The 22,613-nt window shown below is 45.9% G+C and overlaps 1 protein-coding gene across 1 annotated transcript; it reads right to left on the reverse strand.

Annotated features, from left to right (window-relative positions):
• On the reverse strand, nt 1-22,613 carry mis18a (MIS18 kinetochore protein A). Its single transcript, XM_041870176.1, has 5 exons — nt 22,334-22,613; nt 18,346-18,415; nt 5,199-5,321; nt 4,393-4,495; nt 1-854 (listed from the first exon to the last, which is right to left on the reverse strand). The coding sequence occupies exons 1-5, from the start codon at nt 22,593-22,595 to the stop codon at nt 777-779; spliced, it is 636 nt and encodes a 211-aa protein (XP_041726110.1). The 5' UTR covers nt 22,596-22,613; the 3' UTR covers nt 1-776.

The following is a 22,613-nucleotide window of genomic DNA, read 5'->3' on the forward strand; positions in this document are numbered from 1 at the left end:
TCATGTTTTATAACTTTATTTAGATAAATCAATTTGAACAATAAAAGAACCAATAAAGTTGGAAAATGCTTGTAAACCCGGAGCTTCAATGATGTCTGAATTGAATGGGCAGTTTCCCAGACAAGCCTAGTCCACAGAGGTATACTACCAAGCAGAATCAAGAAGTTAGCCAGCTATTTATGATTAAATTAGGTTCAACATTTTAGGGGCAGTTTCTCGAACACAGACCAAGCTTAGTCCTGGACTAAAAAGAAAACAGAGAAAATGCTTTTTATTCCAGGACTAAGCTTTAAAAAATCTGTGTTGGGGAAACTGCCCTGTTGAACATAATTCCATCATAACTGAAGGTATGGAACCATCTCTTCAAGACAACGTTTTGTTTAGATTCACATGATCTATGAGAGAACAGTCAACAGCATGAGACTGAAGAAACACCTAACCCACAGACGAGGAATGCAGGAGTTGACATAAACCACAAACAGTTTGGAGGGAACAATGGCTTCATCACAAATGGCACCCTATTTCAATAGGGCTTTTGTCAAAAGTAGTGCACTATATAGGGAATATGGTGCCATATGAGGTGCTTGAGGTGTTTAACCCTTGTGAAACAAACAGCTTGTGGCTGTTTGTACCCTATCAGAACTAACAATGGGGACGGGGTGAGGAGTGAGGGTTGAAGGGTCAGGGGGTTGAGATCCTTAGTCCTGTGGGTATATGAGACCCCACCGGGCCCCCCATGGCGTAGTGTGGTCCATCACTGTCAAGATGCATCATCATCACATTTGACTTTTACTCTGCAGGTCAGCCTCCAGAACCAACAACCTCTGCCCCATAGACAGAGTCACCACCTTAATCTAGAGGGGGAAGGGGGAGAGGAGAGGAGGGGGAGAGGAGAGGAGAGGAGAGGAGAGGAAAGGAGAGAGGATGAGAAGTCATTAAGTCTTTCTCTGCCTCTCAGACAGAGTCCATTTAGAAACTAATCTCAGCATGCTTCAGTTCAGTCCAACGAGTGTGCTCGCATTAAAACACCTTCGCTTGAAAAAGCGGCAATAGTACCGTTTGTCCATTTTCAGATGATGTAGCCAGTATACACTTCCTCAAAAACAGTCAGAATTAATCTAAGATACTATAAATCAGTCATTCATTGATGTTTTTGCAGAAGAGATCTTAGTCACGCAATTTGGTGCAGTATTTATCTATGAATAAAAGTGCATGAAAAGTTATCTCGTTGAATGACAGACTTTATTGAAGAATCCCTACTGTTGACCAATCACGACGAGGGGGCGTAGAGGCAACCAGGGTGATAGGGTCAGTGTCTCAGGGCGTTCCTAGGGCAACCAGGGTGATGGGGTCAGTGTCTCAGGGCGTTCCTAGGGCAACCAGGGTGATGGGGTCAGTGTCTCAGGGCGTTCCTAGGGCAACCAGGGTGATGGGGTCAGTGTCTCAGGGTGTTCCTAGGGTGACCAGGGTGATGGGGTCAGTGTCTCAGGGTGTTCCTAGGGTGACCAGGGTGATAGGGTCAGTGTCTCAGGGTGTTCCTAGGGCGACCAGGGTGATAGGGTCAGTGTCTCAGGGTGTTCCTAGGGCGACCAGGGTGATGGGGTCAGTGTCTCAGGGTGTTCCTAGGGCGACCAGGGTGATGGGGTCAGTGTCTCAGGGTGTTCCTAGGGCGACCAGGGTGATGGGGTCAGTGTCTCAGGGTGTTTCTAGGGCAACCAGGGTGATGGGGTCAGTGTCTCAGGGTGTTTCTAGGGCAACCAGGGTGATGGGGTCAGTGTCTCAGGGTGTTTCTAGGGCAACCAGGGTGATGGGGTAAGTATCTCAGGGTGTTCCTAGGGCGACCAGGGTGATGGGGTCAGTGTCTCAGGGTGTTCCTAGGGCGACCAGGGTGATGGGGTCAGTGTCTCAGGGTGTTTCTAGGGCAACCAGGGTGACAGGGTCAGTGTCTCAGGGTGACAGCAACACAACCTCTGGGGAAGGCTTTGAACAATACTTAGAGATACTGTCTGCATATTCAATCTATTCAATTTGTCTGACTGGCATTCCTGAGCAACAATGCCACCTAGTGTTTGTTTTACTCAAGACAAATCCAGGTACTAAGGAGGTAATGAAGTAGCCATCATGTCATCATGCCAGTGTGCCATCATGCCAACTCCTTCTCCATCATTCTCATGCCAATGCTTTGCTTGTCAATAACCTCGTCTCCAGTTTGGGATATCAACAATTACTGGGAGTGACCACAGAATTCTATGGGAGTGGCCTACTGAGTAAAGTATTTGTCATTTCATTTTAGCGAATCACACGACTGCGAAGCATGGGGAAGGTTAGGAGGAAGATGCTGTGGGAGATGATTGGTTCGTAGATTAAGCCGATTATAGCCAATGCCTATGTGCCAGGAGTTTCTCCCGGTCTTTACGTATTGGCTAATGAAGGCCCAGTTTGAGGTGTTGGCCCAGCAGACTGTTATTTACCTGACACCATCTCCCTCATCATTGGGGCACAACTTTGATATGAAGTATTACTTAAATCTATAAATGTATGGCATGATATTACTTTATTAAAGAGGGGTGGGCCCAGGTCAAAAAGTAACGCACTAAATAGGGAAAAAGGATCCATTTGGGACACAACCTAAGGCTCTTTATCAATTACTAAGAGGGACTGTATAGTGTAGTGACTGGACAGGGACTGTATAGTGTAGTGACTGAACAGGGACTGTATAGTGACTGAACAGGGACTGTATAGTGACTGGACAGGGACTGTATAGTGTAGTGACTGGACAGGGACTGTATAGTGACTGAACAGGGACTGTATAGTGACTGAACAGGGACTGTATAGTGACTGAACAGGGACTGTATAGTGTAGTGACTGAACAGGGACTGTATAGTGTAGTGACTGAACAGGGACTGTATAGTGTAGTGACTGAACAGGGACTGTATAGTGTAGTGACTGAACAGGGACTGTATAGTGTAGTAACTGAACAGGGACTGTATAGTGTCGTGACTGAACAGGGACTGTATAGTGTCGTGACTGAACAGGGACTGTATAGTGTAGTGACTGAACAGGGACTGTATAGTGTAGTGACTGAACAGGGACTGTATAGTGTAGTGTCTGAACAGGGACTGTATAGTGTAGTGACTGAACAGGGACTGTATAGTGTCGTGACTGAATAGGGACTGTATAGTGACTGAACAGGGACTGTATAGTGTCGTGACTGAACATGGACTGTATAGTGTAGCGACTGAACAGGGACTGTATAGTGACTGAACAGGGACTGTATAGTGTAGTGACTGAACAGGGACTGTATAGTGACTGAACAGGGAAAGTATAGTGTCGCGTCTGAACAGGGACTGTATAGTGTAGTGACTGAACAGGGACTGTATAGTGTCGTGACTGAACAGGGACTGTATAGTGTCGTGACTGAACAGGGACTGTATAGTGTCGTGACTGAACAGGGACTGTATAGTGTCGTGACTGAACAGGGACTGTATAGTGTCGTGACTGAACAGGGACTGTATAGTGTCTGACTGAACAGGGACTGTATAGTGTCGTGACTGAACAGGGACTGTATAGTGTCGTGACTGAACAGGGACTGTATAGTGTCGTGACTGAACAGGGACTGTATAGTGTCGTGACTGAACAGGGACTGTATAGTGTCGTGACTGAACAGGGACTGTATAGTGACTGAACAGGGACTGTATAGTGTCGTGACTGAACAGGGACTGTATAGTGTCGTGACTGAACAGGGACTGTATAGTGTAGCGACTGAACAGGGACTGTATAGTGTCGTGACTGAACAGGGACTGTATAGTGACTGAACAGGGACTGTATAGTGTCGTGACTGAATAGGGACTGTATAGTGACTGAACAGGGACTGTATAGTGTCGTGACTGAACAGGGACTGTATAGTGTAGCGACTGAACAGGGACTGTATAGTGTCGTGACTGAACAGGGACTGTATAGTGTCGTGACTGAACAGGGACTGTATAGTGTCGTGACTGAACAGGGACTGTATAGTGTCGTGACTGAACAGGGACTGTATAGTGTCGTGACTGAACAGGGACTGTATAGTGTAGTGACTGAACAGGGACTGTATAGTGTAGTGACTGAACAGGGACTGTATAGTGTCGTGACTGAACAGGGACTGTATAGTGTAGTGACTGAACAGGGACTGTATAGTGTAGTGACTGAACAGGGACTGTATAGTGTAGTGACTGAACAGGGACCACACAGGAGTGTTTGTAAATTCACTCTGACAATCTACTCCCATGAGATCATTGCAATTGATACCTTCATGAAACATACATGATAGAGACCTGGTCTAAAGTAGTGCACTAAATTGGGAATAGGTTACCATTTGGGACGCAGCCCCAATAGAAGGAGTGTTAGGGTTACCTCGTCCAGTTGTTGCTCTACAGCCTGTCTGTACTCCAGGGTGACTGGCTGCTGCCTGGGGCTCACTGCTGCCACCTGCTGCCTGGAAGACCCTAGGACATAGCTGCATGGACCACAGAATGATTTTAGATTCAATCTAAATAATTTATAAAGCAGAATAAACATTTATAGATTCATTTTAAAAGTTTCCCAAACCATTGTCTTGTGATCCATGTAAAATATTTTAGCAGGGCTGTTACTAGCAACATGAATTTGCATCTTGAGTGTCAGAGAAAAACACTGCGTGCGGGTGTCTGAGTGTGAGACAACACTAGAGATACATATTTCCCACAGATCACACAGACCTACAAAGAATTTGAAAACAAATTAAACATTGATAAAACTCCCATATCTGTTAGGTGAAATACCAGTGTGCAATCACAGCAGCAAGATTTGGGGCCCGTTGCCACGGCAACAGGGCAACCAGTGAAGAACAAACATTGTAAATACCACCAATATGTACCTGTTTATTTATCTTCCCCACTATTAGTACTACAACTATTTACACACTACTAAAACACCGTACATAACTGATAATAGAACACTTGAAATGGAGATCATTTTAAAACCTTTGTGAGTGAAACCTTTACTGTTCAATTCTAAGAATTTTGTTGATGTTACATTCACTTGCTTTGGCAATATAAACATGTTTCCAATGCCAATAAAGCCCCATTGAATTGAGAGATAATGTAACGATACTACAACCTCAACCAAGAGGTCTGGTTGGACTAGCTAAAGCAAACCTAACTTTCTGGTTCATGGCTCACCTCTCTATGGCAGCCACATTAAGGCAGAACAGGGACCGGATGTAGTCCAGTTTCCTGGGGGTGGAGATGTAGACCATGCCTAGCAGAGAGCTGCAGCCACAACAGGTCAGGTGGACTATCAGGCTGTAACAGGGGAATAACAACAGGTCAGGAGGACTATCAGGCTGTAACAGGGGAATACCAACAGGTCAGGAGGACTATCAGGCTGTAACAGGGGAATAACAACAGGTCAGGAGGACTATCAGGCTGTAACAGGGTAATAACAACAGGTCAGGTGGACTATCAGGCTGTAACAGGGGAATAACAACAGGTCAGGAGGACTATCAGGCTGTAACAGGGGAATAACAACAGGTCAGGAGGACTATCAGGCTGTAACAGGGGAATAACAACAGGTCAGGAGGACTATCAGGCTGTAACAGGGGAATAACAACAGGTCAGGAGGACTATCAGGCTGTAACAGGGGAATAACAACAGGTCAGGAGGACTATCAGGCTGTAACAGGGGAATAACAACAGGTCAGGTGGACTATCAGGCTGTAACAGGGGAATAACAACAGGTCAGGAGGACTATCAGGCTGTAACAGGGGAATAACAACAGGTCAGGAGGACTATCAGGCTGTAACAGGGTAATAACAACAGGTCAGGAGGACTATCAGGCTGTAACAGGGGAATAACAACAGGTCAGGAGGACTATCAGGCTGTATTAGGGGAATAACAACAGGTCAGGAGGACTATCAGGCTGTAACAGGGGAATAACAACAGGTAAGGAGGACTATCAGGCTGTAACAGGGGAATAACAACAGGTCAGGAGGACTATCAGGCTGTAACAGGGGAATAACAACAGGTCAGGAGGACTATCAGGCTGTAACAGGGGAATAACAACAGGTCAGGAGGACTATCAGGCTGTAACAGGGGAATAACAACAGGTCAGGAGGGGAATCAGGCTGTAACAGGGGAATAACAACAGGTCAGGAGGACTATCAGGCTGTAACAGGGGAATAACAACAGGTCAGGAGGACTATCAGGCTGTAACAGGGGAATAACAACAGGTCAGGAGGACTATCAGGCTGTAACAGGGGAATAACAACAGGTCAGGAGGACTATCAGGCTGTAACAGGGGAATAACAACAGGTCAGGAGGACTATCAGGCTGTAACAGGGGGAATAACAACAGGTCAGGAGGGGACTATCAGGCTGTAACAGGGGAATAACAACAGGTCAGGAGGACTATCAGGCTGTAACAGGGTAATAACAACAGGTCAGGTGGACTATCAGGCTGTAACAGGGGAATAACAACAGGTCAGGAGGACTATCAGGCTGTAACAGGGGAATAACAACAGGTCAGGAGGACTATCAGGCTGTAACAGGGGGATAACAACAGGTCAGGAGGACTATCAGGCTGTAACAGGGGAATAACAACAGGTCAGGAGGACTATCAGGCTGTAACAGGGGAATAACAACAGGTCAGGAGGACTATCAGGCTGTAACAGGGGAATAACAACAGGTCAGGAGGACTATCAGGCTGTAACAGGGAATAACAACAGGTCAGGAGGACTATCAGGCTGTAACAGGGGGAATAACAACAGGTCAGGAGGACTATCAGGCTGTAACAGGGGAATAACAACAGGTCAGGAGGACTATCAGGCTGTAACAGGGGAATAACAACAGGTCAGGAGGACTATCAGGCTGTAACAGGGGAATAACAACAGGTCAGGAGGACTATCAGGCTGTAACAGGGGAATAACAACAGGTCAGGAGGACTATCAGGTTGTAACATGGGAATAACAACAGGTCAGGAGGACTATCAGGCTGTAACAGGGGAATAACAACAGGTCAGGAGGACTATCAGGCTGTAACAGGGGAATAACAACAGGTCAGGTAGACTATCAGGCTGTAACATGGGAATAACAACAGGTCAGGAGGACTATCAGGCTGTAACAGGGGAATAACCACAGGTCAGGAGGACTATCAGGCTGTAACAGGGGAATAACAACAGGTCAGGTGGACTATCAGGCTGTAACAGGGGAATAACAACAGGTCAGGAGGACTATCAGGCTGTAACAGGGAAATAACAACAGGTCAGGTGGACTATCAGGCTGTAACAGGGGAATAACAACAGGTCAGGAGGACTATCAGGCTGTAACAGGGGAATAACAACAGGTCAGGAGGACTATCAGGCTGTAACAGGGGAATAACAACAGGTCAGGAGGACTATCAGGCTGTAACAGGGGAATAACAACAGGTCAGGAGGACTATCAGGCTGTAACAGGGGAATACCAACAGGTCAGGTGGACTATCAGGCTGTAACAGGGGAATAACAACAGGTCAGGAGGACTATCAGGCTGTAACAGGGGAATAACAACAGGTCAGGAGGACTATCAGGCTGTAACAGGGGAATAACAACAGGTCAGGAGGACTATCAGGCTGTAACAGGGGAATAACAACAGGTCAGGAGGACTATCAGGCTGTAACAGGGGAATAACAACAGGTCAGGAGGACTATCAGGGGAATAACAACAGGTCAGGAGGACTATCAGGCTGTAACAGGGGAATAACAACAGGTCAGGAGGACTATCAGGCTGTAACAGGGGAGTAACAACAGGTCAGGTGGACTATCAGGCTGCAACAGGGGAATAACAACAGGTCAGGAGGACTATCAGGCTGTAACAGGGGAATAACAACAGGTCAGGAGGACTATCAGGCTGTAACAGGGGAATACCAACAGGTCAGGAGGACTATCAGGCTGTAACAGGGGAATAACAACAGGTCAGGTGGACTATCAGGCTGCAACAGGGGAATAACAACAGGTCAGGAGGACTATCAGGAGAATAACAACAGGTCAGGAGGACTATCAGGTTGTAACAGGGGAATAACAACAGGTCAGGAGGACTATCAGGCTGTAACAGGGGAATAACAACAGGTCAGGAGGACTATCAGGAGAATAACAACAGGTCAGGAGGACTATCAGGCTGTAACAGGGGAATAACAACAGGTCAGGAGGACTATCAGGCTGTAACAGGGGAATAACAACAGGTCAGGAGGACTATCAGGCTGTAATAGGGGAATAACAACAGGTCAGGAGGACTATCAGGCTGTAACAGGGGAATAACAACAGGTCAGGTGGACTATCAGGCTGTAACAGGGGAATAACAACAGGTCAGGAGGACTATCAGGCTGTAACAGGGGAATAACAACAGGTCAGGAGGACTATCAGGCTGTAACAGGGGAATAACAACAGGTCAGGAGGACTATCAGGCTGTAACAGGGGAATAACAACAGGTCAGGAGGACTATCAGGCTGTAACAGGGGAATAACAACAGGTCAGGAGGACTATCAGGCTGTAACAGGGGAATAACAACAGGTCAGGAGGACTATCAGGCTGTAACAGGGGAATAACAACAGGTCAGGAGGACTATCAGGCTGTAACAGGGGAATAACAACAGGTCAGGAGGACTATCAGGCTGTAACAGGGGAATAACAACAGGTCAGGAGGACTATCAGGCTGTAACAGGGTAATAACAACAGGTCAGGAGGACTATCAGGCTGTAACAGGGGAATAACAACAGGTCAGGAGGACTATCAGGCTGTAACAGGGGAATAACAACAGGTCAGGTGGACTATCAGGCTGTAACAGGGGAATAACAACAGGTCAGGAGGACTATCAGGCTGTATCAGGGGAATAACAACAGGTCAGGAGGACTATCAGGCTGTAACAGGGGAATAACAACAGGTCAGGAGGACTATCAGGCTGTAACAGGGGAATAACAACAGGTCAGGAGGACTATCAGGCTGTAACAGGGGAATAACAACAGGTCAGGAGGACTATCAGGCTGTAACAGGGGAATAACAACAGGTCAGGAGGACTATCAGGCTGTAACAGGGGAATAAAACAGGTCAGGAGGACTATCAGGCTGTAACAGGGGAATAACAACAGGTCAGGAGGACTATCAGGCTGTAACAGGGTAATAACAACAGGTCAGGAGGACTATCAGGCTGTAACAGGGGAATAACAACAGGTCAGGAGGACTATCAGGCTGTAACAGGGGAATAACAACAGGTCAGGTGGACTATCAGGCTGTAACAGGGGAATAACAACAGGTCAGGAGGACTATCAGGCTGTATTAGGGGAATAACAACAGGTCAGGAGGACTATCAGGCTGTAACAGGGGAATAACAACAGGTCAGGGAGGACTATCAGGCTGTAACAGGGGAATAACAACAGGTCAGGAGGACTATCAGGCTGTAACAGGGGAATAACAACAGGTCAGGAGGACTATCAGGCTGTAACAGGGGAATAACAACAGGTCAGGAGGACTATCAGGCTGTAACAGGGGAATAACAACAGGTCAGGAGGACTATCAGGCTGTAACAGGGGAATAACAACAGGTCAGGAGGACTATCAGGCTGTAACAGGGGAATAACAACAGGTCAGGAGGACTATCAGGCTGTAACAGGGGAATAACAACAGGTCAGGTGGACTATCAGGCTGTAACAGGGGAATAACAACAGGTCAGGAGGACTATCAGGCTGTATCAGGGGAATAACAACAGGTCAGGAGGACTATCAGGCTGTAACAGGGGAATAACAACAGGTAAGGAGGACTATCAGGCTGTAACAGGGGAATAACAACAGGTCAGGAGGACTATCAGGCTGTAACAGGGGAATAACAACAGGTCAGGAGGACTATCAGGCTGTAACAGGGGAATAACAACAGGTCAGGAGGACTATCAGGCTGTAACAGGGGAATAACAACAGGTCAGGAGGCCTATCAGGCTGTAACAAGGGAATAACAACAGGTCAGGAGGACTATCAGGCTGTAACAGGGGAATAACAACAGGTCAGGTGGACTATCAGGCTGTAACAGGGGAATAACAACAGGTCAGGAGGACTATCAGGCTGTAACAGGGGAATAACAACAGGTCAGGAGGACTATCAGGCTGTAACAGGGGAATAACAACAGGTCAGGAGGACTATCAGGCTGTAACAGGGGAATAACAACAGGTCAGGAGGACTATCAGGCTGTAACAGGGGAATAACAACAGGTCAGGAGGACTATCAGGCTGTAACAGGGGAATAACAACAGGTCAGGAGGACTATCAGGCTGTAACAGGGGAATAACAACAGGTCAGGAGGACTATCAGGCTGTAACAGGGGAATAACAACAGGTCAGGAGGACTATCAGGCTGTAACAGAATACCAATAGGTCAGGAGGACCATCAGACTGTAACAGGGGAATAACAACAGGTCAGGTGGACTATCAGGCTGTAACAGGGGAATAACAACAGGTCAGGAGGACTATCAGGCTGTAACAGGGGAATAACAACAGGTCAGGAGGACTATCAGGCTGTAACAGGGGAATAACAACAGGTCAGGAGGACTATCAGGCTGTAACAGGGGAATAACAACAGGTCAGGAGGACTATCAGGCTGTAACAGGGGAATAACAACAGGTCAGGAGGACTATCAGGGGAATAACAACAGGTCAGGAGGACTATCAGGCTGTAACAGGGGAGTAACAACAGGTCAGGTGGACTATCAGGCTGCAACAGGGGAATAACAACAGGTCAGGAGGACTATCAGGCTGTAACAGGGGAATAACAACAGGTCAGGAGGACTATCAGGCTGTAACAGGGGAATACCAACAGGTCAGGAGGCCTATCAGGCTGTAACAGGGGAATAACAACAGGTCAGGTGGACTATCAGGCTGCAACAGGGGAATAACAACAGGTCAGGAGGACTATCAGGAGAAGGTATCAGGATGGGGTAACAGGGGAATAACAACAGGTCAGGAGGACTATCAGGCTGTAACAGGGAATAACAACAGGTCAGGAGGATTATCAGGAGAATAACAACAGGTCAGGAGGACTATCAGGCTGTAACAGGGGAATAACAACAGGTCAGGAGGACTATCAGGAGAATAACAACAGGTCAGGAGGACTATCAGGCTGTAACAGGGGAATAACAACAGGTCAGGAGGACTATCAGGCTGTAACAGGGGAATAACAACAGGTCAGGAGGACTATCAGGCTGTAATAGGGGAATAACAACAGGTCAGGAGGACTATCAGGCTGTAACAGGGGGAATAACAACAGGTCAGGTGGACTATCAGGCTGTAACAGGGGAATAACAACAGGTCAGGAGGACTATCAGGCTGTAACAGGGGAATAACAACAGGTCAGGAGGACTATCAGGCTGTAACAGGGGAATAACAACAGGTCAGGAGGACTATCAGGCTGTAACAGGGGAATAACAACAGGTCAGGAGGACTATCAGGCTGTAACAGGGGAATAACAACAGGTCAGGAGGACTATCAGGCTGTAACAGGGGAATAACAACAGGTCAGGAGGACTATCAGGCTGTAACAGGGGAATAACAACAGGTCAGGAGGACTATCAGGCTGTAACAGGGGAATAACAACAGGTCAGGAGGACTATCAGGCTGTAACAGGGGAATAACAACAGGTCAGGAGGACTATCAGGCTGTAACAGGGGAATAACAACAGGTCAGGAGGACTATCAGGCTGTAACAGGGGAATAACAACAGGTCAGGAGGACTATCAGGCTGTAACAGGGGAATAACAACAGGTCAGGAGGACTATCAGGCTGTAACAAATACCAATAGGTCAGGAGGACCATCAGACTGTAACAGGGGAATAACAACAGGTCAGGTGGACTATCAGGCTGTAACAGGGGAATAACAACAGGTCAGGAGGACTATCAGGCTGTAACAGGGGAATAACAACAGGTCAGGAGGACTATCAGGCTGTAACAGGGGAATAACAACAGGTCAGGAGGACTATCAGGCTGTAACAGGGGAATAACAACAGGTCAGGAGGACTATCAGGCTGTAACAGGGGAATAACAACAGGTCAGGAGGACTATCAGGGGAATAACAACAGGTCAGGAGGACTATCAGGCTGTAACAGGGGAGTAACAACAGGTCAGGTGGACTATCAGGCTGCAACAGGGGAATAACAACAGGTCAGGAGGACTATCAGGCTGTAACAGGGGAATAACAACAGGTCAGGAGGACTATCAGGCTGTAACAGGGGAATACCAACAGGTCAGGTGGACTATCAGGCTGTAACAGGGGAATAACAACAGGTCAGGTGGACTATCAGGCTGCAACAGGGGAATAACAACAGGTCAGGAGGACTATCAGGAGAATAACAACAGGTCAGGAGGACTATCAGGTTGTAACAGGGGAATAACAACAGGTCAGGAGGACTATCAGGCTGTAACAGGGGAATAACAACAGGTCAGGAGGATTATCAGGAGAATAACAACAGGTCAGGAGGACTATCAGGCTGTAACAGGGGAATAACAACAGGTCAGGAGGACTATCAGGAGAATAACAACAGGTCAGGAGGACTATCAGGCTGTAACAGGGGAATAACAACAGGTCAGGAGGACTATCAGGCTGTAACAGGGGAATAACAACAGGTCAGGAGGACTATCAGGCTGTAATAGGGGAATAACAACAGGTCAGGAGGACTATCAGGCTGTAACAGGGGAATAACAACAGGTCAGGTGGACTATCAGGCTGTAACAGGGGAATAACAACAGGTCAGGAGGACTATCAGGCTGTAACAGGGGAATAACAACAGGTCAGGAGGACTATCAGGCTGTAACAGGGGAATAACAACAGGTCAGGAGGACTATCAGGCTGTAACAGGGGAATAACAACAGGTCAGGAGGACTATCAGGCTGTAACAGGGGAATAACAACAGGTCAGGAGGACTATCAGGCTGTAACAGGGGAATAACAACAGGTCAGGAGGACTATCAGGCTGTAACAGGGGAATAACAACAGGTCAGGAGGACTATCAGGCTGTAACAGGGGAATAACAACAGGTCAGGAGGACTATCAGGCTGTAACAGGGGAATAACAACAGGTCAGGAGGACTATCAGGCTGTAACAGGGGAATAACAACAGGTCAGGAGGACTATCAGGCTGTAACAGGGGTAATAACAACAGGTCAGGAGGACTATCAGGCTGTAACAGGGGAATAACAACAGGTCAGGAGGACTATCAGGCTGTAACAGGGGGATAACAACAGGTCAGGTGGACTATCAGGCTGTAACAGGGGAATAACAACAGGTCAGGAGGACTATCAGGCTATATTAGGGGAATAACAACAGGTCAGGAGGACTATCAGGCTGTAACAGGGGAATAACAACAGGTCAGGAGGACTATCAGGCTGTAACAGGGGAATAACAACAGGTCAGGAGGACTATCAGGCTGTAACAGGGGAATAACAACAGGTCAGGAGGACTATCAGGCTGTAACAGGGGAATAACAACAGGTCAGGAGGACTATCAGGCTGTAACAGGGGAATAACAACAGGTCAGGAGGACTATCAGGCTGTAACAGGGGAATAACAACAGGTCAGGAGGACTATCAGGCTGTAACAGGGTAATAACAACAGGTCAGGAGGACTATCAGGCTGTAACAGGGGAATAACAACAGGTCAGGAGGACTATCAGGCTGTAACAGGGGAATAACAACAGGTCAGGTGGACTATCAGGCTGTAACAGGGGAATAACAACAGGTCAGGAGGACTATCAGGCTGTATTAGGGGAATAACAACAGGTCAGGAGGACTATCAGGCTGTAACAGGGGAATAACAACAGGTCAGGTGGACTATCAGGCTGTAACAGGGGAATAACAACAGGTCAGGAGGACTATCAGGCTGTAACAGGGGAATAACAACAGGTCAGGTGGACTATCAGGCTGTAACATGGGAATAACAACAGGTCAGGAGGACTATCAGGCTGTAACAGGGGAATAACCACAGGTCAGGAGGACTATCAGGCTGTAACAGGGGAATAACAACAGGTCAGGTGGACTATCAGGCTGTAACAGGGGAATAACAACAGGTCAGGAGGACTATCAGGCTGTAACAGGGGAATAACAACAGGTCAGGAGGACTATCAGGCTGTAACAGGGGAATAACAACAGGTCAGGAGGACTATCAGGCTGTAACAGGGGAATAACAACAGGTCAGGAGGACTATCAGGCTGTAACAGGGGAATAACAACAGGTCAGGAGGACTATCAGGCTGTAACAGGGGAATAACAACAGGTCAGGAGGACTATCAGGCTGTAACAGGGGAATAACAACAGGTCAGGTGGACTATCAGGCTGTAACAGGGGAATAACAACAGGTCAGGAGGACTATCAGGCTGTATTAGGGGAATAACAACAGGTCAGGAGGACTATCAGGCTGTAACAGGGGAATAAAACAGGTCAGGAGGACTATCAGGCTGTAATAGGGGAATAACAACAGGTCAGGAGGACTATCAGGCTGTAACAGGGGAATAACAACAGGTCAGGTGGACTATCAGGCTGTAACAGGGGAATAACAACAGGTCAGGAGGACTATCAGGCTGTAACAGGGGAATAACAACAGGTCAGGAGGACTATCAGGCTGTAACAGGGGAATAACAACAGGTCAGGAGGACTATCAGGCTGTAACAGGGGAATAACAACAGGTCAGGAGGACTATCAGGCTGTATTAGGGGAATAACAACAGGTCAGGAGGACTATCAGGCTGTAACAGGGGAATAACAACAGGTAAGGAGGACTATCAGGCTGTAACAGGGGAATAACAACAGGTAAGGAGGACTATCAGGCTGTAACAGGGGAATAACAACAGGTCAGGAGGACTATCAGGCTGTAACAGGGGAATAACAACAGGTCAGGAGGACTATCAGGCTGTAACAGGGGAATAAAACAGGTCAGGAGGACTATCAGGCTGTAACAGGGGAATAACAACAGGTCAAGAGGCCTATCAGGCTGTAACAGGGGAATAACAACAGGTCAGGAGGACTATCAGGCTGTAACAGGGGAATAACAACAGGTCAGGAGGACCATCAGGCTGTAACAGGGGAATAACAACAGGTCAGGTGGACTATCAGGCTGTAACAGGGGAATAACAACAGGTCAGGAGGACTATCAGGCTGTAACAGGGGAATAACAACAGGTCAGGAGGACTATCAGGCTGTAACAGGGGAATAACAACAGGTCAGGAGGACCATCAGGCTGTAACAGGGGAATAACAACAGGTCAGGTGGACTATCAGGCTGTAACAGGGGAATAACAACAGGTCAGGAGGACTATCAGGCTGTAACAGGGGAATAACAACAGGTCAGGAGGACTATCAGGCTGTAACAGGGGAATAACAACAGGTCAGGTGGACTATCAGGCTGTAACAGGGGAATAACAACAGGTCAGGAGGACTATCAGGCTGTAACAGGGGAATAACAACAGGTCAGGAGGACTATCAGGCTGTAACAGGGGAATAACAACAGGTCAGGTGGACTATCAGGCTGTAACAGGGGAATAACAACAGGTCAGGAGGACTATCAGGCTGTAACAGGGGAATACCAACAGGTCAGGAGGACTATCAGGCTGTAACAGGGGAATACCAACAGGTCAGGAGGACTATCAGGCTGTAACAGGGGAATAACAACAGGTCAGGAGGACTATCAGGCTGTAACAGGGGAATAACAACAGGTCAGGAGGACTATCAGGCTATATTAGGGGAATAACAACAGGTCAGGAGGACTATCAGGCTGTAACAGGGGAATAACAACAGGTCAGGAGGACCATCAGGCTGTAACAGGGGAATAACAACAGGTCAGGTGGACTATCAGGCTGTAACAGGGGAATAACAAGAGGTCAGGAGGACTATCAGGCTGTATTAGGGGAATAACAACAGGTCAGGAGGACTATCAGGCTGTAACAGGGGAATAACAACAGGTCAGGAGGACTATCAGGCTGTAACAGGGGAATAACAACAGGTCAGGAGGACTATCAGGCTGTAACAGGGGAATAACAACAGGTCAGGAGGACTATCAGGCTGTAACAGGGTAATAACAACAGGTCAGGAGGACTATCAGGCTGTAACAGGGGAATAACAACAGGTCAGGTGGACTATCAGGCTGTAACAGGGGAATAACAACAGGTCAGGAGGACTATCAGGCTGTAACAGGGGAATAACAACAGGTCAGGAGGACTATCAGGCTGTAACAGGGGAATAACAACAGGTCAGGAGGACTATCAGGCTGTAACAGGGGAATAACAACAGGTCAGGAGGACTATCAGGCTGTAACAGGGGAATACCAACAGGTCAGGAGGACTATCAGGCTGTAAGAGGGGAATAACAACAGGTCAGGAGGACTATCAGGTTGTAACAGAAGACACTGACTGCATTACTTTTTTTTTATAAGAAACAAGAATGTGTTAAATCCCAAGTTGTTTGCATAGTCAACTTACACACAGCTCTGACACACACACTTACCCCACTAGACATGCCACCAGGGGTCTTTTCACAGTCCCCAAATCCAGAACAAATTCAAGAAAGCGTACAGTATTATATAGAGCCATTATTGCATGGAACTCCGTTCCATCTCATATTGCTCAAATAAACAGCAAACCTGGTTTCAAAAAACAGATAAAGCAACACCTCACGGCACAACGCCTCTCCCCTATTTGACCTAGATAGTTTGTGTGTATGTATTGATATGTAGGCTACGTGTGCCTTTAAAAAAATGTATGTAGTTATGTCCTTGAGCTGTTCTTGTCTATTAATGTTCTGTATTATGTCATGTTTCATGTTCTGTGTGGACCCCAGGAAGAGTAGCTGCTGCTTTTGCAACAGCTAATTGGGATCCTAATAAAATAGCAATACCAATCCTTGATGGAAACCTGCTGCAGATCTCTCAGAACCTCAGAATGGGGCAAAGGTTCACCTTCCAACATGACAATGACCCTAGGCACACAGCGAAGACAATGCAGGAGTGGCTTTGGGACAAGTCTCTGAATGTCCTTGAGTGGCCCAGCCAGAGCCAGGACTTCTCTGGAGAGACCTGAAAATAGATGTGCAGCGATGCTCCCCATTCAACCTGACAGAGCTTGAGAGGATCTGCAGAGAAGAATGGGAGAAACTCCCCAAATACAGGTGTGCCAAGCTTGTAGCGTCAAACCCAAGAAGACTCGAGGCTGTAATCGCTGCCAAAGGTGCTTCAACAAAGTACTGAGTAAAGGGTCTGAATGCTTATGTAAATGTCCCAGGTTTGTTTTATATACATTTGCAAAAATGTCTAAAAACCTGTTTTTGCTTTGTCATTATGGGGTATTGTGTGTAGATTGATGAGGGGATTCAATTTTTTTTAAGAATAAGGCTGTAACGTAACAAAAAATGGAAAAAGTCAGGGGGTCTGAATACTTTCCGAATGCACTGTACATGTTTTGTAGGTGGTTCCAAATCAGGGCTCTCCAATCCTGGAGAGCTTCCATCCTTTGGTTAACTCCAACCCTGTTCCTGGAGAGCTTCCATCCTTTGGTTAACTCCAACCCTGTTCCTGGAGAGCTTCCATCCTTAAGTTTTAACTCCAACCCTGTTCCTGGAGAGCTCCATCCTTTGGTTAACTCCAACCCTGTTCCTGGAGAGCTTCCATCCTTAAGTTTTAACTCCAACCCTGTTCCTGGAGAGCTTCCATCCTTTGGTTAACTCCAACCCTGTTCCTGGAGAGCTTCCATCCTTAAGTTTTAACTCCAACCCTAATCTAGCACACCTGATTCTTATAATTAGCTGGTTGATAATCTGAATCAGGTTAGTTAACTGTGGTTGGAGTGAAAACCTACAGGAGGGTAGCTTTCCAGGAACAGAGTTGGAAAGCCCTGTTCCAAATTAACTAAAGCCATCCCTCGCACGGCACAGTCAGATATAAAATGTACATCATTTCATAATGAAACACACGGCATAGATTGAAGTTCAACTTCCCTGTTTCAAGCCCAAATATAATCATACTTTGACTAAAACGATGACTTGACTTAAATCGTTGTGCAACATCACCGGTAAGCTCTGGGCATCGTCTTTCAGCTGAAAAAAATTGGGGCTTTGGCTGAGAGTTTCCTTTTGCGAGGGTAGAGACTTCGTTTTTGCCAGAACTCTCAATTTCTAACACGTGTGAACACAGAAGTTTAATCACACAGCTGACCAAATTACGCGAGACTTTACTTCTGGGTAAACATAGATTCGATTAATAGGAACATTCTGTCTATGAAAATGAAGGTAAACATTGAGGAACTTGGCAGAGGTCATTATCAGCTAGCTAGACAGACACACACTCCCTCTTTGACTTACCAACCGAGTTCCTTCTTACAAGTACCGGAGAAGTGAGTTTCTTTGCCAACCAAAACATTGTCACTGACACCTGCAATAAAAAACAGAGGGAATTGTTCAGTCAAATCAAATCACATTTTATTTACCAAATGCGCCAAATACAACCTTACAGTGAAATGCTTACTTACAAGCCCTTAACCAACAATGCAGTTTTAAGAAAGAAAAAATAAGTGTTAAGTAAAAAAATAAGAGTAAAAATAAGTTACAAATAATGCAAATAGTCCGGGTAGCCATGATTAGCTGTTCAGGAGTCTTATGGCTTGGGGGTAGAAGCGGTTGAGAAGCCTTTTGGACCTAGACTTGGCGCTCCGGTACCGCTTGCAGTGCGGTAGCAGAGAGAACTGTCTATGACTAGGGTGGCTGGAGTCTTTGACCATTTTTAGGGCCTTCCTCTGACACCGCCTGGTATAGAGGTCCTGGATGGCAGCAAGCTTGGCCCCAGTGATGTACTGGGCCGTACGCACTACCCTCTGTAGTGCCTTGCGGTCGGAGGCCGAGCAGTTGCCATACCAGGCGGTGATGCAACCAGTCAGGATGCTCTCGATGGTGCAGCTGTAGAACTTAAGGATCTGAGGACCATTGCCAAATCTTTTCAGTCTCCTGAGGAGGAATAGGCTTTGTCGTGCCCTCTTCACGACTGTCTTGGTGTGAAATTACTCTTTGGGAAATGGGGGGACGTTATCTTATTAGCTAGCTATGTGCTTGGAAATCAATCTGTCTTGTCCTTAAGACTTTAGCCTGATCCCAGATGTGTTTGTGCTCTTGCCAATTCCATCAAAGTACCCCTCGCTGTGGCACATGGAACAGGGAGAGTCGGCCCACCACACGTTTATCATCATTTCTGTTGACTGCTTTTTATGCATGCTTAAGCTGAAATCACAAAACGGCTCCAACTTTGCGTGCGAGACTAGTGTCAATTCACATACACTACGTAGCGTAGGGATCATCAACTAGGTTCATAAACTAGGTTCATCAACTAGATTCATCAACTAGATTCATCAACTAGATTCATCAACTAGATTCAGCCGTGGGACGTTTTTATTTTGTTGAGTGGACGGTCAGGGGCCCAGAACATAACGACAAATAATTTGCAGATTGCAAATTGACCACAAGAAGCCCAAACAGATACAGTACCAGTCAAAGGTTTGGACACACCTACTCATTCAAGGGTTTTTCTTTATTTTTTACTATTTTCTACATTGTAGAATAATAGTGAATACATCTAAACTACGAAATAACACATGGAATCATGTAGTAACCCAAAAAAAGTGTTAAACAAATCAAAATATATTTTATATTCTTCAAAGTAGCCACCCTTTGCTTTGATGGCAGCTTTTCACACTCTTGGCATTCTCTCAACCAGCTTCATGAGGTAGTCACCTGGAATGCATTTCAATTACCTCATGAAGCTGGTTGAGAGAATGCCAAGAGTGTGCAAAGATGTCATTAAGCCAAAGGGGTGGCTACTTTGAAGAATCTAAAATATATTTTGATTTGTTTAACACTTTTTGGGTTACTACATGATTCCATATGTGTTCTTTCATAGTTTTGATGTCTTCACTATTATTCTACAATGTAAAAAATAGTAAAAATAAAGAAAAACCCTGGAATGAATAGGTGTCTCCAAACTTTTGACTGGTACTGTACATATTACCTCGACTACCGGTGCCCCTGCACATTGACTCTGTACCAGTACTCCCTGTATATAGCCTCCCTACTGTTATTTCCCATTGACTCGGTACCGGTACTCCCTGTATATAGCCTCCCTACTGTTATTTCCCATTGACTCGGTACCGGTACTCCCTGTATATAGCCTCCCTACTGTTATTTCCCATTGACTCTGTACCAGTACTCCCTGTATATAGCCTCCCTACTGTTATTTCCCATTGACTCTGTACCGGTACTCCCTGTATATAGCCTCCCTACTGTTATTTCCCATTGACTCGGTACCGGTACTCCCTGTATATAGCCTCCCTACTGTTATTTCCCATTGACTCGGTACCGGTACTCCCTGTATATAGCCTCTCTACTGTTATTTCCCATTGACTCTGTACCGGTACCCCCTGTATATAGCCTCCCTACTGTTATTTCCCATTGACTCTGTACCGGTACCCCCTGTATATAGCCTCGTTATTGTTATTTTATTGTTGCTCTTTTTATTTTTTACTTTAGTTTATTTAGTACATATTTTTTCATAACTCTTATTTTTCTTCAAACTAGATTGTTTGTTAAGGGCTTGTAAGTAAGCATTTCACGGTAAGGTCTACACCTGTTGTATTCAGCGCACGTGACAAATACAATTTGATTTGATTTTGATTTTTGTAAAGCTGCATTGGGGGCATACTTTTATGAACCGTACAGCCTTACTTATGGATTGTGCACCCATGAAAAGGGTTATCAGCGTACTCAGTGACACCCACAGAACACAACTATGTAGCGTTAAAAAAAATATTAGGGTCTTAGCTCTATTGCAGGACTCTGAAACCACTGTGAAATTAACCGCATTAGCTCACCAGTCAACCTACTTTGTGTATTGAACATTCATAGTTAATGTGGCTAATTTCACAGTGGTTTCAGAATCCTGCAATAGAACTAAGACACTCATATTTGTGTAAACGCTACATCGTTGTGTTCTGTGTGTGTCACTGAGTGGGCTGATACCTGAACATGCCCAGGCGAACCCACTGAGCTGCAATATGTAACTTTTTGAGAGAACCACCAAATTCACATAGAAATGTGAGTTATAGATTTGTCATTAAAAGCAAGTCTAAGAAGCGGTAGATGTGTGCTATGTGCACTATTTCTATGCTTCCCGTGCTTAACTTTCGTTTTTGCATCTTTTACGTTGGGTTTTGTACACAAGTTTCAAACAGCTGAAAATACAATATTTTCGATTAAGGAAAATATATTTCACAGTGGTTTAGATGGTACAACGATTCTATACACTATACTTGCTCGTTTTGTCACAAACTGAAATTAGGCAAACTATTAGAATTTTAGTAACCAGGCAATGTCGGAGCGAAGTCTACATCTTGCAGCTTCCACTCTGCATTGTTGGTTAAGGGCTCCTAAGTAAGCATTTCACCGTAAAGTCTACACCTGTTGTATTCGGCTTCATAGCAAAGGGGTGAATACTAATGCACGCACCACTTTGCCGTTATTTTTTTTAAAGATTTTTTTTTAACAAGTTATTTTTTTCATTTCACTTCACCAACTTGGACTATTTTGTGTATGTCCATTACATGAAATCCAAATAAAAATCCATTTAAATTACAGGTTGTAATGCAACAAAATAGGGAAAAACGCCAAGGGGGCTGAATACTTTTGCAAGGCACTGTACTTTGTTGAGGGAAAAATGTACTTGATACGATTGTGATGTGTTGTCCCACCTAGCCATCTTAAGATGAATGCACTAATTGTAAGTCGCTCTGCTAATTGACTAAAATGTAAATAAATGTAAATTTCACAAATACTATTTGATTTGAACCTCGCTTCGCCCATCTGGAAAGCCTCCGCAAATGAAAACCTGGCGGGCCCGCCTACAGACGTTGCAGCGAGGTGCTTCTCAATTCTACTGCTCGTTGTCAAAGCAAACATGACAAGGAGTTGGTATGATCCCACGAACAGACTTCCACTGAAGTTACATACTTACCACTAACGTTATCTAGTTAGCTACCAACTAGGGGGTTATTCACTACGCCCAAACGGAAGCAAGCAGGCCGAAACGGCGAGGGACCTTATTGAATTTGTCCAATAACAAACTCTTGTTCTCGTTTTGCTAAACGTTATCTGTTGCTAATTGTTTTTTGCTAAGGTGCCCACTAACGAATACACCCTAGTATTGCATTTCATTCTGACACAACCAAAGTTTTCATACTATCCAATGTAAATGTAGCGCGTAGTTAGCTAGCTAGGACAGAGCTAGCTAGTTAGTTACCTAGCAACTTACGTTTGAGCAGTATTAGATTTTGTTCGTCCTCACTCCCAGCCCAGGCCAGCGAGTCACCGACAGGCAGCTTGCAACTCCCGCAGAGAAAGACAACCGGTGCGTCGCTATCATCGTCTTCTAACGTCCCTTGTTTAGAGTTGTCCTTATCGATGGTAGAGTCAGCATAAGCTCCATCGTTGACGACGACCTCAAATGTCATGTTGGTATCTTGGCGATGTGCTCTTCTCCCCGACATTTTTTTTCGAACCTTGGCGGGTTGCATACAGACAGACAATACAGG

The sequence above is a fragment of the Coregonus clupeaformis genome, unplaced genomic scaffold, assembly GCF_020615455.1.
Source record: "Coregonus clupeaformis isolate EN_2021a unplaced genomic scaffold, ASM2061545v1 scaf0045, whole genome shotgun sequence".
In the NCBI taxonomy this organism is placed as follows: domain Eukaryota; kingdom Metazoa; phylum Chordata; class Actinopteri; order Salmoniformes; family Salmonidae; genus Coregonus; species Coregonus clupeaformis.

Coding starts and splice junctions, on each gene's coding strand:
- mis18a (XM_041870176.1), bottom strand. CDS start 22,595: ATGCAACCCGCCAAGGTTCGAAAAAAAATGTCGGGGAGAAGAGCACAT. Junction 18,416..22,333: donor AAATCTAATACTGCTCAAAC/GTAAGTTGCTAG, acceptor TTTTTATTGCAG/GTGTCAGTGACAATGTTTTG. Junction 4,496..5,198: donor AATGTGGCTGCCATAGAGAG/GTGAGCCATGAA, acceptor TGGTCCATGCAG/CTATGTCCTAGGGTCTTCCA.